Source organism: Camelus ferus, chromosome 17, assembly GCF_009834535.1.
Source record: "Camelus ferus isolate YT-003-E chromosome 17, BCGSAC_Cfer_1.0, whole genome shotgun sequence".
Taxonomy (NCBI): domain Eukaryota; kingdom Metazoa; phylum Chordata; class Mammalia; order Artiodactyla; family Camelidae; genus Camelus; species Camelus ferus.
In genome coordinates this window covers 18,960,455-18,978,073 of record NC_045712.1, presented here as the reverse complement: position 1 = coordinate 18,978,073, position 17,619 = coordinate 18,960,455, and the positions used below count along the sequence as shown (strand labels likewise).

The following is a 17,619-nucleotide window of genomic DNA, read 5'->3' as shown; positions in this document are numbered from 1 at the left end:
GGTACTGTGATATTTAATCATTGCAAAATGTTATTTTTATAATTGTACCATGATTTGTCCAATCCCCTATTAGATATTTATCCTTGAGTGCTCTATATTTGCACTGATCTCTGATTATTTCACTAGGATACTCTCCTGGAGGCGGGATTACTGCATGAGAATATTTTCAAAGCCCTTGATGTGTGTTGTCAAATCCCAGTTGCTAGTACCAGGCCTATTACATGGTTAAGTAACTCAGTAAGTGAATTGTTGTATGCATAAATGCCTTTTGGAAAGGTTGGACCAATTTATACTCCCACCAGAAGGATGCGAGAAGAGTCTTGGCCAGCCCACATGATAGGAGTAAATGATCAAAGCAGATTTTTGGTTTCTGTGATTCTTGTAATGAAACAAGTCATTTGCCTTAAAGAAATGGAAGTAAAAAATTGAATCGTCCCTAAGTGATACATAATTTTGCTTTAATAGACTGCTACTTTTAAACACAGTGGGGCAAACATGGAATGCAGGAAGAATTCTGATTATTTTAGGACTTAATCATGAAGTTCCATGTTTCCCTCTTCACATCTTTCTCCACTGAATTTTGGCCCCTAAGTCAGTCTATCATGGTTAGTTGGTCACTTGGAGTTGCCCAACAATCCCATTAAGCTTGAGATCTGGGGAGGCTACCCTTTAGATGCTCTCTAGGCCTTTGCTGTGATGTCAGATTGTTGTGGGGTTTCCAAGAAATTTTGTTCTCTTGTTGTCTGAAATGTAGAAATTTAAGGAAGATAAACTTGAGAGTTAGAAACTTCCGTCTGTGAACTGTAGGGGAAGGAAGAAACTAGTATTGTCTGAGGTTTTATTATGTGCTGAGCCCCTTGCATCCTACTACATTCCTCATACCAACCTTTTCGTACAAGTATGGAATTTTGCAGATCTCAGTTTTCTCAAATTTGCAAATGGGGAGCTGGGGCACAGAGAGTTTGGAGAACTTATTCAGGGTCACTCAGCTGGTAAATCCTGGAGCCCTAGAGATCCTGGTCATCTAATTCCAAGTCTAACTTCACTGTCCTGGGATGCTGCCCTGGGAGAGAGCACTGTGGGTGGGCCGGATTGTGGCCTTGGGTTCAAGCAGACTAGGGCAAAATTGGAGCTGAGAAGTTGATCGCAGAGTTCTCTAGCTCTGGGTTTAGGGTTCTTGGAACCAGTATAGTGGGACTGACGAAGCTAAGTCTGGAGTTGAGGGTTGTCAGGTTTGAAGGCCTTGTGGGCTGAGCTAAGGCAAAGGGTAGAGGTAGAGTTCCTAGACCAATGCCCAGTTTTTAGAGTTCCCAGTTCAAAGAACTTGGGTCTGAGGTTGCTGGAGTCCTAGGGCTCCAACTGTGGGGTCCAATTCTGAGGGCCCAGCTGTTAGGTCCTTGAGTCTGATGAACCAGGTTCGAGAGTTCCCTATAAAACCTGAATTTGACGGGCTTATTTCAGAAAGTCTCTGGATCTGCAGGGCACGGACTGAGGGTCCAATCCTGAAGTCCCTTTTTTCTGGGTCTTAAGATCCTTGGCCTAGGAGGCCTCAGTGGGAAAGGTCCAGTTCTAAAGGTCTCAAGTCTGAGAATACAGCTTCTGAGGGCCTAATGCAAAAAGCCCAACACTGAGAGGTTTCGGGATCTTTGGGCCTGAGGGTTCCTGGATAGCAGGGCCCAAGACGCGGTGCCTTTGGATCTGAGGATCTCTGGAGGCGATGGCTTAGGGAGAATTGTCACGAGGTCTGAGGCGCGGTGCTAAGGTGCCGGGTCTGCGGTGCGACTGCCTAGAACTTGGAGGCATAGGTCCAGGGCAGCAGCGACTGCGACAGTTTGGCTCTAGGACCCCGCGGGAGGCGGCGGCGCGAAGAGCGGCCCGTGTTGACAGCAACGATCGCGTAGGACGGTCGGTGCTAGGACCCCGCGGGCCCGCCGGGCGGCGGCGGCGGCGGCGGCGGCGCGTGGGGCGGCGCGTGTTGACAGCGGCGGCGGCGGCGGAGCCGGGCGGGCGGCGGGAGTCGGCGCCTCTGGTTCCTGCTGCTGGTCGGGAGGCGGTGGCGGACTGGCGTCCCGGGATGGCCTTCATGGAGAAGCCGCCGGCCGGCAAGGTGCTGCTGGACGACACGGTGCCACTGACAGCAGCCATCGAGGCGAGCCAGAGCCTGCAGTCCCACACGGTGCGCGGCCGGGCGGGCGGGCTGGCGGCGCGGGGCGGCCCCGGGCCGCGAGAGGGTTGCGGGCGGCCCGGCGCGGGCCGGATGCGGGCCGAGCAGTGTCGCCCGGGCAGGGGCTGGGGCTGGGGTCGGCGGCCCAGGCCAATAGGGCTCTGGCGTGGCGGTGTTCCTGGGTCAGGGGCCCCGGGGCCCAGGCGGTAGCGGAGGTCCGGAGGGGTCGAGGGTGGGAACCGTAGCCCCCTGGGTCAAGGAGTGGGAGGGGCTCGGCGGTGCCCTGGAAAGGGACTCCGAGTTGGGGGAGGTGTTGGATTCTCGGCCCCACCTCGGGCCAGCGGAGTAGAGAGACCACTTAGGACCTTGTCATCCGTTTCTGCCCTCCGGCAGCCGTCTCCTCTTTGGGTCGCTGAGTTTCCCTCCTTTGGGGATCTGAGTGGTGGGGACGAGGGGCTGCTGGGCCAAATGGAAGTATGACTTTAGAGCCTATTTGTTGAGATAGCAGGGTGGCTGGGGCCCCATTTCCAGGTCAGCTGCTTGGTCGAGGCACGGGGAGATGGTGAGGGAGGCACGGGGAGATGGTGAGGGAGGCAGGCTGGGGTCCTGCTGAGGCAGGTGTATGAATGTGCTCCTTCCCGCCTCTGACTTGCTCTTCAGCGGCCGTGGCAGCACTCATTTGAGTTTAAAATCCACTGGAGTACCATAAAGGAGTAATAGGTGCTCGTAGTAAACACAAAGTGCATTTCTGTTACATGTATGTTCTTTTATGGGTCTTTAAAACCATAGTTGTTTTCATTTGTCAGTACCTTGTTTTGAAAAGCACACCATGCATTGTAATGTACAGGCAGTAAACCCAGGAATCAGCAAAAAAACAGGAGCTACCATTCATTGTTGGTGAAATAATGAATGGCGAGAGAGAGAGATGCTTTAAATTGTAATGTTTTGTTAGACCTAACAAGTCAGAGTCCGGCTCAGAGGCTTGTTTGTTTACCATTGCAGTGTATTTGGGGTTTATCATCTGGAGGCTAAAGCCTCACAATAGCCTTCTGTTTCTCTTTTTGCTTAAACTGTTCTGGTGACTTCAAAGAGACCTTTTATTCTGTTGTATTAAAGTGGGACTTTTTTAAACCTCAGTTTCCTCTTCCGACAGTCATGCTTTGTAGGGCTTGCATTGTTTAAAGTTTTCATTTCCAGTTAGGAAAATGATCATATTTTTTAAAAGTGCGTTTTGTTTCATTGTGCATGTCTTTAATCCTGTTCTACAGACTGGTGAGAAAGCACTGTATAGGACAGAATTTGTTAAACCCTCTGTAATTTGTGCCTAAGGGAATAGGAGTTAAGGGTTGAAATTTAGGGCAGGGGGTCAAGAGTAAATTCTGCTATTTGATTTTTTAATTGACTGTTGACAAGTAAATCTTATAACTTTTCAGGGAGTGGGGCTGAGCCTTTTAGGTCTCTTTGGTACTGAAATTACAGAGAGATGCTTATAAATGCTTACAGACAACTTCTTCCAGAAAGCACTTCTTGATGGCCACTGACCCCAACACCTTAATCCTGATCAGTTTATTCTGTAATTACTTCTTTAGTTTTTTCTCCACCAGGCTGTGAGAGGAGGGACACTTTTTGTTCATTTTTGGGTCCCTGTCCTTGGCATCTGATAGGATTTCATATGTGTTTGTTGAGTGAATAAACAAAAGAATTGCAACCTTTGTCTCTTTTTCTGTTTGTGTAAAGTGGGTATGATAAAAATGAGAACTTGGCATCTGAGACTCTGTTATAAGGGGTCAGTGCTTCAGCAAGGTGGTGAAAGATGTAATAGGATTCCATTTTTACTGCAGAGCTTTTCTTCAGGAAATAAGTAAAACAGTTTAGCGTAGAGAATGGCAGTTCCTATAATGATGACTGAACACAAAAGGCAGTGACTCACAGGAGTCACATAGAGGCAGATGTGGTAGAGTAAGAAAACGCAGCATTGTCTTGTGTAATTTTTGACTGTGTTTTTGTCATCTTAGCTGTAAAATCTGAGACAGAAATATTGCATCAGCTCTGAGCTTTACTGAGAAAATCATATGCTGATGCAAACTTTTTGGACTATTAGTGCCTTAAGAGTAAGTCCTTTTAAGACAGAAACTGTAGCAAATTGTTTTGGAAAGTAGTAGTTAAGGGTGCTATATAGAAGAAAAGGCATTGGGAAGGTTGAAGGTGGCTTTCTGGCTTGCTAGGTGAGGGGAAGTGATATCCCAAAAGTCAGAGGACCATCCTCCCTTTGAAATGCTGAATCTCTAGGAAGTTACTCCTTGGCCGTAGGATAGAAACCTACAGAGAGTACTTGGTAGACATCCTTTTGGTAGAGGCAAGGCCTTAATGTGGGTTTGGGCTGACACTTGCTAGTCACATGACATTGGTTGGAGAAGTCACTTAACCTTTTTGATGTTTTGTTTCATCATCTGTAAATGAGGGTAATAAATGCCTGCCCTGCCTGTTACAAAAGTCAAATAAGATAATTTTTATGAAGTATTTGTAGAATGCATTGCTTCCTTCTTCCATCTATTCACTTTCTGGCAACGTACATGCAAAAGGTTAAACACATTAACGTGTTATTATTGCCAGGAAGCTGATTTCTTTCCATGGTTCCTTTCATTTAATAAGGTCTTGGGAAACAGAATTTATAGCAGAAATTCTTACATTACGTATGATTTAGGATTTATGGACTTGGGAGGGGGCAATTCTGTGGATTGGAATATACAGATGCTGGAAGAATGAAGAGAACACAAGGTCACCCCTAGAAAAGCATATTGGCGTGAGTGACCGGCAGAAGGTGCAGGCTGGTAGGTGATTCTGTGCCTGACTGTGGTTTGAATGATTTTGACTTTTATGGAGCACAGTGAATTTAGCCTCAGGAAATAGACCAGGCCTCTGCTACAAGGAAATGAGGCTTCCATAAAGGACAGTATTTAGGGAGAGGATGCTTTCAGCAAGGGGTAGGGGTGGGGAGGAGCGCGGAAGGGAAGGATTTTCCAAACAAAAGGAATTCTGGTGAAAGCTCATAGGTAAAGCAAATTGTAGAAAACTTTGGGAGCACTCAGAATGAAGTTGAGGCAAATATGTAAGTTCTTGACTATATGAAAGGGAAAACTTTTAAAGTCAATTGACTGAAAAAAAAAAAAAGAATGCTTACCTAGCTGAAATTGAAACCAGAGGAAACCGCCAGTTTTGGAGAGGGTTGTTATCAAATATACATTTCCGACTTTTGCTGATCAGTATGCTGTAGTGTGATAGCTCTTAATCTCAATTTCCTCCTCTTTGACTATTCTTCTCTGAGGTTCATCTGAACAGGGCCCATTGACTCTGCATTTGGTGCATTTTGTTCTTGAGAAACAAAAGAGAAATTTAGTGGTAATAGAGAACATTTAGTGGGGAGAGTGTAGCTCAGTGGTAGAGTGCAAGCCTAGCATGCACAAGGTCCTGGGTTCAATTCCCAGTATTTCTGTTAAAAAAATAAACAAATAAAACTAAAATTACATCCTCCCCATTAGAAACAATTTTTTTAAGGGAACACTTTAAAAGATAATATTACACGTTAAGCTCTTTACTGAAAATGGATCTCACTTTGAAACTTTGATTTTGGAAACTGCATTCCTGCACAGTTTATTTATTCAATGGTGTTCATTCAGCGGAAATGTATTGAGTGCCTAGCATGTGCCAGGCACATGCTGGGGATATGGTGGTGCACTGGACAGCCTCTGCTTTCTTGGAGTTTTGTTCTGTCGGATTCTGAGAGCTTCTGTGTTCCAAGGTGTGTACAAGTCAACCAGCATCTTTACCCGTCACAACACAGGCAGTTTTGAAGTTCCTTTTGTGGCTTGGTTTACTGAGCTTCGGCTTCTTCCTCAGTGACCTTTTAAAATAATCTTTTAAACTCTGTTCATATATCACCAGAGCACCTATTCAAATGTGATGCCAAAATAGAAGACATCATCGCCTTGAGAGCCTGACATTTCAAGGCAAGCCAGTGCTCAGTGTCAGAATCTATCTGGGCTTCCTTTGAGGATGCTGTTTGGAAGTTTCTTTCGAATTCCAAGTTATACTGAATATTTCAAAAAAATTTTTGAAGATGTGTGAGTAGACAAGTGGAGACAGTAATGATAGTTAACTTTCAGCACTTGCACACATTATAATAAGATGATAATAGTGATTTTTTAGGAATCTAATCACTCGTCTTCCACTTGGTTATGTATTTTTCTCCACTTGTCCTTGAAACCCGTGATGGATGCAGTCAGAAAACTGAGCTGGACGCTTTTAGAGCCTGGTAATTAGTTAATTTATAGATTCATTCTCTTCTTCAGTCTCTTCCTATTGAAGAAGTCAATTTTTTGCAGCTTGATTTAGGGGCTGGTGATTCTTAATTCTTGGATATCGCCTCTTTTGAGGATTATCCCACTAGAAAGGTCTTTTATGGAAGGAGTACAAATAAAAACCTTGCTATAGTTACTAGGAGAACATGTAGGATTCTGGGACTGAGGGTTATTTTACGTGACAAGATACTTACTTGCTTTGCTCCCCAAGGGAGTAGCAAAAACAGCCACCCATGTGTACATAGCTTCCATGTGGATGGTGATCTTGAGATTGCTCAAAATATAGGCTGTTGATTGAAGGCCTAAATGGGTTCATCTGGAGCAAGTAAAACAAACCCTCTGTTCTCCACTGTAGGCAGGTAGTTGTTCCTTTTAAGCTGCTAGAGATTTCTGGGCAGCTTCATGTGAAATGAAGCTCCGTTATGTTCCATCATGAAAATGAGGGAGTTGGGCTCAAACATTGGTTTAGAACTCATAAGTGCTTGAGTGTTTGGGGGTTTTGTAGGAAGGAGAGTAATAGGCTTTTCCATTGTTTTTCCTTAAACTGGGAGTCATCCTTGTCAGTGACTTCTTTCATGAGTAACATGCACATGGTTTGGGGAAACTGAGGTGTGACTCCTCTTCAGAGATGATGAGGTCCCTTCTCTTTCACTTTGAAACTTTTGATTAAGGGCTAAGGGACAAGCACTGTATCTTGGATAAATACTTAGACCCTAGGGAAGAGGACTTTGTGGAGATTGACCATTTAGTCTCTAGCTGACCTTTATGACTACCAAATCTGAGGTAAATCTGGCCATTTCTAGCTGAAGATCAAGATATCAGGTGTTCCCTCCTGCTTACTGAAAGAGTACAGTTGAAAGCAAAAGGAAATTCCATTGTCATTGTTGTCTTGAAATAATTGAGTAATTTTTTGGTGCCTAATAGGTTATTTATTAACATAATGTTAGTTTGGGGAATCCGTTGCAGAGTAACAGGAGTCTTCCTGGAAAGTTGTCTGTCTGTGTAACGGCTTTGTATAATTCACATATCATACGATTTACCTGTTTAAGGTATACAACTAGATGGCTTTCAGTATATTCACAGAGGTGTGTATCTATTCATACTCAATTCTAGAACATTTTCATTAACCTGAAACGAAGCCCCCAACACATTAGCCTTCCCCCTGGAGAGCTTTATAACATTGCAGGATGCTAAACTCAGGATGTATTCCAAGCACAAGTTCTTTAGCTCTCCAGTTCCAGCTCCTTTAAGGATCTCATCAGAGAGACAGGTTCTCTTTAAACAGTGTATATAACCTCTCAGAACCTCACTGACCTGAAGCCTGCTTTTGGGCTATGGATCTTCCAGTTAGGATCATTGGAAAACATTGGGAAACTCTGAACTTGGAGAATTACTTACTTCAATTGGTGAGAGATGTGCATCTAAAAAAAATGCGCTGCACTGCCACATATACCCTGCTTTAAGAAAACCCAGTACAGTTGGCCCTTGAACAACTCGGGGTTAGGGGCACTGGCCCTCCTTGCGGTGGGAAATCTGCATATGACTTTATAGCTGGCCCTCCGTATTTGTGGATTCAACCAACTACAGACGGTGTAGTACCGCAGTAGGTATTTACTGACAAAAATCCTCGTGTAAGTGAACCTGCACAGTTCAAGCCCGTGCTGGTCAAGGGTCAACTGCACGTAGAACAGTAGATGAATTATGCCCTGTTGGTGTGAAGAGTTGCTCTGGGTCACAGCCTGCCTGCTGCATGTAGGTGTGCGTGCCTCGGTGACTGATTAGACAGAGAGGCACAGGGGAAGGGCAAAGGCTCCGTGAGGGAAAGCTTGTGCCCGCCCCGGCCTCGCGTCCGCCTCTTATCACGGCACCTCTGTTTCTGACATCCAAACAAGGCCACCCACAGTTGTTTGACTTGGCTCATCAGAAATAGGCTGTTTCTCATTAATTCAGCTGAGGCTTTTTTGGGGGTGGAAGGAGAGCCTGACCAGAGGATTGCCACGGGACAATCCTGAATGGAAGAATGTCTGGGAGGTGGAAAGTGGTGGTGTTCATCCGTCTTTCCTTCGAGCCTGCCCTTCCCCCAAGGGACAAGTGATTGCTGGGCAGGGACGTGCGCTTTAGTTCCCCAGGCTTGTCTCTTTGCAGGAGCAGGGAAGTGAAGCCCCAAGTGGGCCTGCTTACACCAGACCTCTAGCGTCAGGCCAAGGGTCTGGCCAGCTGGACCGCCCCAGCGACGCACCAGAGCACTGGTGGGGGCACATTGCCATGCTCTGGGCATCTCTGCATGCGACCAGTTGGATCACCACAGTCACTAGCAAGGGAGCAGCCTGGCACTGGTCTATCCCATGGGTCCCTCTGGAGTTCCAGTTCCCCGACAGGCACAGTGGTGGGCTCTCGGCTCTAGGGATGCGGCGGTGAGCAGGCCCTGCTCTTGACGCTTTTCGGCTGCTGAGGGTGGAGAAGTGGGTCTGTGCTGGGAGGACACAGCTCTGCCCCCTCCCACTCCTTAGATGGAAAGGGCAATATGGACTACTTTTTCTGCCCTTGTGGGTGCTTTTCTCTTTGTTGTTGTTGTTTTTTTTTTAATTTGAAATCCAGCCTTTCATATCTATGTATTGCTATTTTGATTCATTTTCAAACTATGCACAGTCCCTGGCACATAGATAGTAAGCATTCGAGTACTTGTTGAATATGTGAATTTGTTGAATGAATGCATTTATTTGAGGTGCATCTCAGAAAACCCTTCCTGTGGCTGCCTACCTACCATCGTACCTACCAAGCTGAGTGTGATTTCCTTCCTCTGAAATTCCCCGTTCAGTTTTATTTGTCCCAAAGTCACAAGCATTTTACACACTGAGTATTTATTACTATCCTGTTTCTGTTTATACCCACCCCTCTGACACAGGTGAAACCGTAAATAGCTTGAGGAGAGGGACAGTGCCTTAATGATCTTGCTTGATCTTTCCAGCCTCAGTTTCTTCATCTGTAAAGTGGGAACAGTAAGAGGATGCTAGGGCCGCTGTGAGGATTAACTGAGCTCAGACGCACAGAACGTTCTGAACAGAGCTCAGCACAGAGGTTTCATTGTTTTTGTTGTAGTTTACTACCTCTGTATTTGCTAGAGCATTAGTAACTTTTTGGGCAATAATACGTTTTAGTCTTTGAATGGAATAAGGACAATTATTTATGTAAGAGTTTTTCTCACTGTCAACTGTGACTGCTTTGCTAACAAATAGCAAAAAAGACCAGTGACATCTCAAAGAACACTCCCCCTACCCTGTCTCTCCTGCTTGTTTTTCACTTTTTACCCTGGGGGAAAGCACTCTTGACAGCCGGGCTCGGAGGTACAGCACCGGGTCTGCTTACCAAGCCTGCCTGGCAGCAGAGCTGGCTGTTGGTGTTCAGAGGTGGCAGAAGAGGTGGAAGAGGCAAGTGGGCAGGCCGTGGCCTCAGCCACAGAGCTGGCGCATGAGCTCCCGGAGGCCAGGCCTGAGGAAGGAGGCCTCTGGCAAATGCCCATTTCAGCGTCTCACATCCCAGCTTTTGGTCATCACTCAGAGGAATCCCAACATCAGTGCACACACACTTGACCGCTGGCAGCGGGGTGAAAAAATAAAACAGAAAGCCCTCTGCTTTGTTCTTTTTCCTGCCACTTGCCCTGCCAAGTGACCATGCTGATGGATATTCGTTGGGGGTGGTAGGTGGCTGACATCTTCAGGATGCTGCTTCCTGAGAAATGCTCTTATATTCTCTATCGCCCTGCTGACTTCCTTTCCACTGAAAGGAGCACAGTCAGGCTGTGGGTGCACACCCTGGGCTTGGATGGAATGAGCTCTGTGAAGCACACAGTTTCTGCCGTGTCAGGAAGCATCTAAGATGTTGGGAACATTAACAAGCACTTCTGAAGAGTTCTATGTGCCAGGCCCTGTGCTGTGTATTAAGGTAAAAAGATGAATGAAATAGGGAGCTTACATCCTGCTGGAGGTAGCAGCCACATAAAGCAAAGGTGAGGTGAGGTACTGAAGGTGCCAGTCTTCCTGGGAGCAGGGAGGGCAGTGTGGGCGTGGCGCTGCCCAGGTCCCGCTGGGGAACTCACAAAGGCTTAACAGAGCCTTTCAGAGAGCTTGTCCCAAACCAGCACTCCTCAGGCATTTTTGACCTTGCAAACTCCTTTCACAGAAATATTGAATTGTGAAAACCCTCTCTGGAAGTGATTTTAATTTTAAAAAATATTTTATTCAGATTAGCACATTATTGAAAATCTAGTTTCTGAAATATCAGAGACCAGTAAGAATTACTAGAAGGTGAATACAAAATGAGGCACTGATAAAGGGCTTCTTCAGACAATTTGCAGAATTACTATTTTTATGATGACTCTCACTTCCTGTATTTCTCACTAACTTCTCATTAACCCATATGCTGCCATTGGCATTCCTTAAACCTGCCTCTAGTCACGGTCTACTGAGTACAAATGGAACCATGTACGACTAAGAACAGCATCACTTAGAAAGCAGTGTAATGGGCAAAACCATCATAAACCAGTTCAGTCATGAACACACTCATCCGGTCTCTGTGATGCCTCCCACACTTCTTGGTGCACACTTGGAGGCTCTTAGTCTGTTCTGAGTTAAAGGGAGAAGATATTTAAATAATCATTTACGGACAGATTTTTTTTTAAAAAGTAGAAATAGAAACAGAAGCCTTAGAGCCTTGAACACATAAGTCCTGAAACACCTTCCAGAGCCTCTAGCTGTTCATCTTGTTCTAAACTGTTACTCACTCATGTAAGGATATATAGAATAGTCATTCTGGCTATGTTCTCTGAGGCTGGGCTGCATTTGAGGACTTCAGGAGATCGTTAGTTCATTCATCAGATGCTGCTGTGAGCATCCCCCGTGTTCCAGCACCATCCTAGGCACTTGGGATGCAGCTCTAAGCAAGACAGTCCTGGTCCCCACCATCTGTTCTTTCGTGTCACAAGGATTTATTTTGGAGGATTCTGGTGTGGAGTAAAGGAGAAGGAAGACTAGAGGCTAGTTGTAGGGCCTGTTGGATGCCAGGCTAAGGGATCTGAACAGCAGCGAGGGGACTTGAGCAGATCTGCGGCAGAAGGTGGTATTTTAGGAAGTGTAATTTGCTGGTGACGTGCAGGGTTCAGTAAGAAGGGTGAAGAAAGGGGAGAGAAGAGTTCATGGTGATAATGAAGCAGTGAAGTTAGAAAGTCCACATCTCAGGTCAGTGCAGGAGGGAGAGAAGGTAGGGAAAGAGGAAGGAGCACATACATCAGAGGGAAAGTCTGCTAGGTAGAGGCCAGGAGGGAAACAGAGGCACTAGAAATGGTTAGAGAAATAGGGCAAGGTAAGCATGGGGTAGCTGGGCTTCCCAGGAAGATCAGGAGTCTAAAATTGATTATTAGACATTTTGAGTACTACTGAAGAGTCTTGTCTTGATAACAGCTAACAGTGTTTAAGCACTTATTATATGCCCTGCCCTGTGCTAAGTGCTTTATCTTTTCTCATTTGAGAAGTTTTAGCAAATATATATATATGTGTATATATATATATATATATATACACACACACACACACACACACATACACACACATACACACACATGCATACACACACACCCATGTAACCACTGTGTAACATTTTCACCACTCCAGATATTTCCTTGGTCCTCTTTTCCATGAGTACCCTCCCTCTGATCCCTGGCAGCTACCCATCCGCTTTCTGTTACTATTGTTTCACCTTCTCTGGAATGTCATTTATAAGTGGAATCTTGTAGGACAGTCTTTTCTGTCTGGCTTCTTTCACTTAGCATAAAGCTTTGAGATTCTTCCATGCTGTTGCGTGTTTCTTTTTGTTGCTCAGTAATATTCCACTGTCTGGATGTACCACCTGTTGGTAGACATCTGGGTTGTTTCCAGATTCGGGTTATTTTGAATAGAGCTGCTATGAACATTTGGGTACAAGTCTTTGTATAGACACATTTTCATTTCTCCAGGGTAAATACCTAGGAATGGAATTACTTAGTCATATGCTAAGTGAATATTTAACTTTATAAGAAATTGCCAGACTTTTCCAGATTCTCATTTGATCCTCATGACCACTCTGAATCGAGTTGGCTATTATCCTCATTTTTCAGTGGGAAGAAAGTGAAGCTCAGAGAGGGTAAGTAGCTTGATCCAGGCCGTAGGTCTGGGGGCGGCAGAATGAAGGTTTGGTACGATGCTGTGGACTTTGAAAGAGGTACCAGTTGGGAGCCATCTGTTATTAGGGCCACACCCATTTGATGGCTCCACCCAGTCTAGGCCTAGACCAGGACAAGTTAGTGGTTCTCCCCTGAACCACAGAACCAGACGCTGATTTTGGTGACCATTTTCTCAGTTCTCCCATCCGGGCTGCACAGGAGTGGAGTTAATTCATTACAAAGTGGGGGCTTTAGGGCAGTGCTGTGCAGTGCACGTACAATGCAAACCATGTATGTTGTTTTAAATTTTCTAGTAGCCATGATAAAAAATATAAAGAAACAGGTAGAACTAATTTAAATAATACATTCTGTTTAACCCACTATATCCAAATACTGTCATTGCAAAGTGTAATCATTATAAAAGTTATTAATATATTTTTCCTTCTTTTTGCCATATGAAGCTGTTAAAATCTGGTGTATATTTTTATAGTTACAATGTATCTCAATTCAGACTAGCCACAGTTTGGGTGCTCAATAGTCACATATTGCTTGTGGCTTCTATATTGGACAGCACAGATACAGACATTAAAAACAATACCCAGATGAATAGTTACTAAAATGGAAAGGGAGTCCTGTTATAACAAATGGAAAAAAAGCAAGTCATAACACTATTTTAGTATGCTTAAAGTTTCATAAATACCTATTTATATCTGCAAACAAATAGTCTATCATGGAATTGTCCAGTACTGTAGCCACTAGACTTCTCAAATTCAATAAATAAAATGTGAAATTCAGTCCCTTAGTCACATGGGGCACGTGTGCATCGTGGCTGCCACACTGAGCGTCACAGCCTTAGGTCATTACTGTCTTCAAACCACTGGGCTGATTGCGGAAGCTGAGCTAGAGAGTAGGACCCGCCAGCCCCGCAACCGGTGGGGCTTTGTGACCACTTCCATGGTTTTTAACCGCAAAGTGCCCAAAAGAGATTCACTTACTGTGCAGCTGTTAGTTAACAGGAGCTTAGTGTGGAAACAGAACAGCCTGGTCAAAGACAGCTGCCATTCAGATTGCTGGGTACTCTGTAAACCTGATGTCCACTTTTTTTGGCATGTTCATATAAAAATGCTCCTTTCCACTTTTTCAGAACCTGCCTAATCAGGAGTGTTCATGGTGGGGCTTGTTAAAACTAGCTTTCTTGTTTGTATACAGTTTCTGTGCAGTGCCCAGATCACATCCAGCCCAGATGTGCATAGACAGCAGTTTGTGTACACGTAGTAGGGGGTGGGCTGCAAAGTGCAGGGGATCGGAGTCTGGTCCAGGAGGTGTTGTGTTGTGAACGTTCTACCGCTGTCTTAACTCCGATCACCCAGGCCTGGGTTCTCCTCTCCTCTGCCCTCACTCTCTCCCAGCCTCTTTCTGACTTGATGGACTGGTTCTGCCTGTTCAGCCAACCTCTGTCGGCTGAGAGGGTTGATGATGTGAAAGCCTTCTGCCCAAGGACACAGAACCTAGGAACTGCTGAGCCCCTGGGTCAGGTAGGCGCGGGGCGGGGGGGTGTCTGTCCTCAGCACTTACTAGCTGAGTGCCCCTGTTCAGGGCACCTACCCTCTCTGAGCCTTGGGATTCTTGTAAATGAGAGTGATATCTACCTCCACACATTGCGGGGAGATGGAAGAAGCTGAGGAATAGAAGGTGCAGAGTAAGCAACCTAGAGATGGCAGTTACTGCCTTCAGTGTTGAAGAGGTAAGTGGCAGCATGGTGGTAGTCACTTACGTGGGTGGTTATGAATTGAAACTAATGTCTTGGGAAAACACAGTGGCATTTTTAGGTTAGGTAGAATAAAATCATGTGTAGTCAGCCCTCCGTCAGCCTCAGTGATGGTGACCAGTTCTACTATAACTTAATTCAAACCAGTAGGGACTCTCCTAGCTTGACTTCCACCCATAGTTTCAAGTTTTTTCCTACCAAATGTGTTACCACCCTGATACAAGTAGAAGAGTTCACGTATTTGACCTTCATCTTCTGTTTTTCCAGTTCTCCCAGCGCAGTAAAGTGCTGATGAGTCGTAAAATGAGCGGAAGTCCCTTTGCCAAACCAAAAAAGATGCTCGTCTGTGTTTATCATTGATAACATACTGTGATCTTATCCAAGATCAGATCATTTCAGTCCTTATCTTCTCACTCAGCAGTCCTTCTTTTAAAGTAGCATTTTTAAATTACGTGTGTGACAAACCAAGGAACTTCTAAAACTAATTTTTTCCTGATTAGAAATATAGAATGTGCTCATTGAAGATAAAGTGAAAAACAGAAAACACAGTTAAGAGAATTTAAATCACATATAATTTCACCTCCAGAGACAACGACTGTTAACATTTGGTGTATTTCCCTCTCCCTATCAATGTTATCACAGACTTTTAAAATCCTTTTTTAATAGTATTATGACATACACCTTTTCCCATGAAATGAAAAATTATTTTAATACGTCCTTTTAAAGTCTTGCATATCCTTCCACTATGTGGATAAACCATAAATAACTCATCCATTCTCTTAGTGTTGCTATCAGGTTATTTTAGAGGGAGGGTTTTTAATTAGCCCCCTTTAAAGGTGGGCACAGAAGCTGGGATGATAGAGACGGAGGAATGGTACTCCCTGTTAGAAATCAGAGACTGATAAAGTTGTTTCCTGTGTTGAGAGAGAGTGGCTGCTTTTTATTTTTCCTTCAGTGCTGTTAGGGCTGGTGCTGTCTCCTGTGCGTTCTGCTTAAAGCCGTGATACATTCACCTGCAGACACTTTGTGTTCCCTATTTTCTTAGCAGAAAAGGAAACTAAGCTACAAAGCCGGCCTTTGTGCTGGATGCTCTAAATACACAACCTCACTAATATTCACCACAACCCTGTTGGAAAGGTATGATTTTACAGGTGACGCTCAGAGGAGTTCGGTCACAAAACTAGTAAGTGGCAGAGAGCCGGTGCCCTTTCCCCAGGGGACTGGTGGTTGTGGCCTGGGGGAGGGGTGCACACTGTGGCTGATCACCACATCGGGACCAGCTTCTGCTTCAGGTTCCAGAAGGACTCTGGGCGGCCTGTCTTTGGGGCAGTGGCAAATAGGGGCACGTAGAGAAGTGGCCCTGGGAAGAGAAGCACTTAGGACCTAGCAGGTACTTAGGTTGGTACCAGCAGCAGTCATGAGGGTTGAGGAGTTGGCCACTGTAGATACCAGAACCCATGTAAAAAATCATGATTTCCAACCAGATCAGAGTTTGGATGTTTAACTGTCTTTTCTAGCCAGTTAAATAAGTTGTAGGTGGTTCTCTGAGGTTATGTTCACTGCGTCTGTTTCTACCCTTTTAGGGTATTGGCCCAAGAGATGTGAGGATCATTGAGCAAGCGAAGGTTATATTTAATTTTTAATTACTATTAAATTGAGCCTCAGATTTTCGAGGGTTTATTTTCTCTGCTTTGACCGGAAGCTGGAATTCATGGGTTCCCATCTTAGCAAATGATGCCATTTGCTTTGGCATCATTTAGGGGTCTGTGTACTATAGAATGCTGCAGGAACTGCTGTTTAAAATGCTGCATCCACTCTGTAGTCGCGTATGAGGTCAAAAGGATTTTTGAGTGCTGCTTTGCAGTACTTCTCCTGGCTGGAACATTGGCTGTCTTTGAAGTCCAGCTCCCCAGGCAGGGCGGGAGACCATCCTGCAGAGGAGAGCGTGGACTTCAGAAGGCCTGGAGAAGGGAGCATGCACGATACCAGCCGCTGTGTCTCACCGCAGGGAGCAAAGTGTGCTTGTGACGTGTTCCCTGTCCCTTCTGTGAACGCAGAGTGGAAACTGGAGAATTTGTTTTGCATGAAATTAAAGCACGCGGTTCTATGATTCAGTCAGTTAGATTTTAAATGAAATTTATTTCACTTGGTTGAAAAGGAGATACACTTGACTTCAGTCACCTGCCAAAACTCAGGCTAAGATAGTGGTGATTCTTCAAATGTCCTTTAAAACCCTTAATGCTTTCATTCATTTTGAGTCAGGTATACGTACTGACTCACAGCAATTAAAATAAAACAAAGGCATGTTCCAGCACTGAAAATCTGCAGATGAAACAATGATAAATAATGAATATTTAGCAGAGCAAGGAGTTATCATTAATGCTAATGAAGTGTTAAGGATTCTACACAGCCAAGCAGGTGGCTGGTGAGATGAGCAGAGGTCCTGCAGCCATGAGCATTTCCTCAGAAAGCTTGGGTCCTTTCGGGTGGTGGTGTCCACTGCCCTGTGAGCTGCAGCCGTTATGCTGTGATGCTGTGGGTTTGAATGTTGATTTTATAAAGTCTGAGGGCTTGAGAGACCCATGGGCATTTTCTTGAGAGTGCTATTAGAGTCCACCTGGATGTGGATGCACGTGAAAAAGAGCAGCTTGCTGCCTCCTTCTCGAAGATGCAAGCAGTCTGTTAACAAATACCCACCAGTGAGCATTCACCACGCTTCTGCCTGTTGGCCTGACCATGTGCTGGGTGCTAAATAAATAAATGTATGATTCTAGCCTTTGAAGAACTTAATCCAGTTGGAGAGAGCCTCCCTCTCCAAACGTAGACAGACGTTGGGACAAAAATAGCAGTAACATGATTAAAAAGCTGAACTTCCCAGGTTGTGACTAAGTAGAACAGCAGAGGGAGGGGAGTAAGTCAGGAGTGCTGAGGAGACAGGATCTGACTGGGTAGAGGAGGGACTGAGGGGAAAGAAAGGGTTAGTTGGGACACTTAGGTCAGGCAACAGAAGAACATGAAAGGCTGAGGAGTTTGGGTTTTATCCCGTGACCACTGGGAGCCCTGGAAGGTTCCTGAGCAGGGAAGTAGCGCAGTGTCAGTGTCCAGCGAGGTCACTTGTCCTCAGCATGCTTTGCAG

The 17,619-nt window shown here is 45.2% G+C and overlaps 1 protein-coding gene across 8 annotated transcripts in view; it reads left to right on the top strand.

Moving 5' to 3' along the window:
- The first annotated feature begins 1,949 nt into the window (after positions 1-1,949).
- Positions 1,950-17,619, top strand: part of PXK (PX domain containing serine/threonine kinase like) — a 68,780-nt gene continuing 53,110 nt past the window's right edge. For 3 of the 8 annotated variants that reach the window (XM_032458187.1, XM_032458188.1, XM_032458189.1), the window contains exon 1: positions 1,953-2,176. In XM_032458187.1, the coding sequence (XP_032314078.1) occupies positions 2,075-2,176 (102 nt within the window). In that variant the 5' untranslated portion in view covers positions 1,953-2,074. Of the gene's footprint in view, positions 2,177-17,619 lie in introns of all 8 variants that reach the window. The other 5 variants (XM_032458193.1, XM_032458192.1, XM_032458191.1 and 2 more) reach the window with 3 other exon arrangements.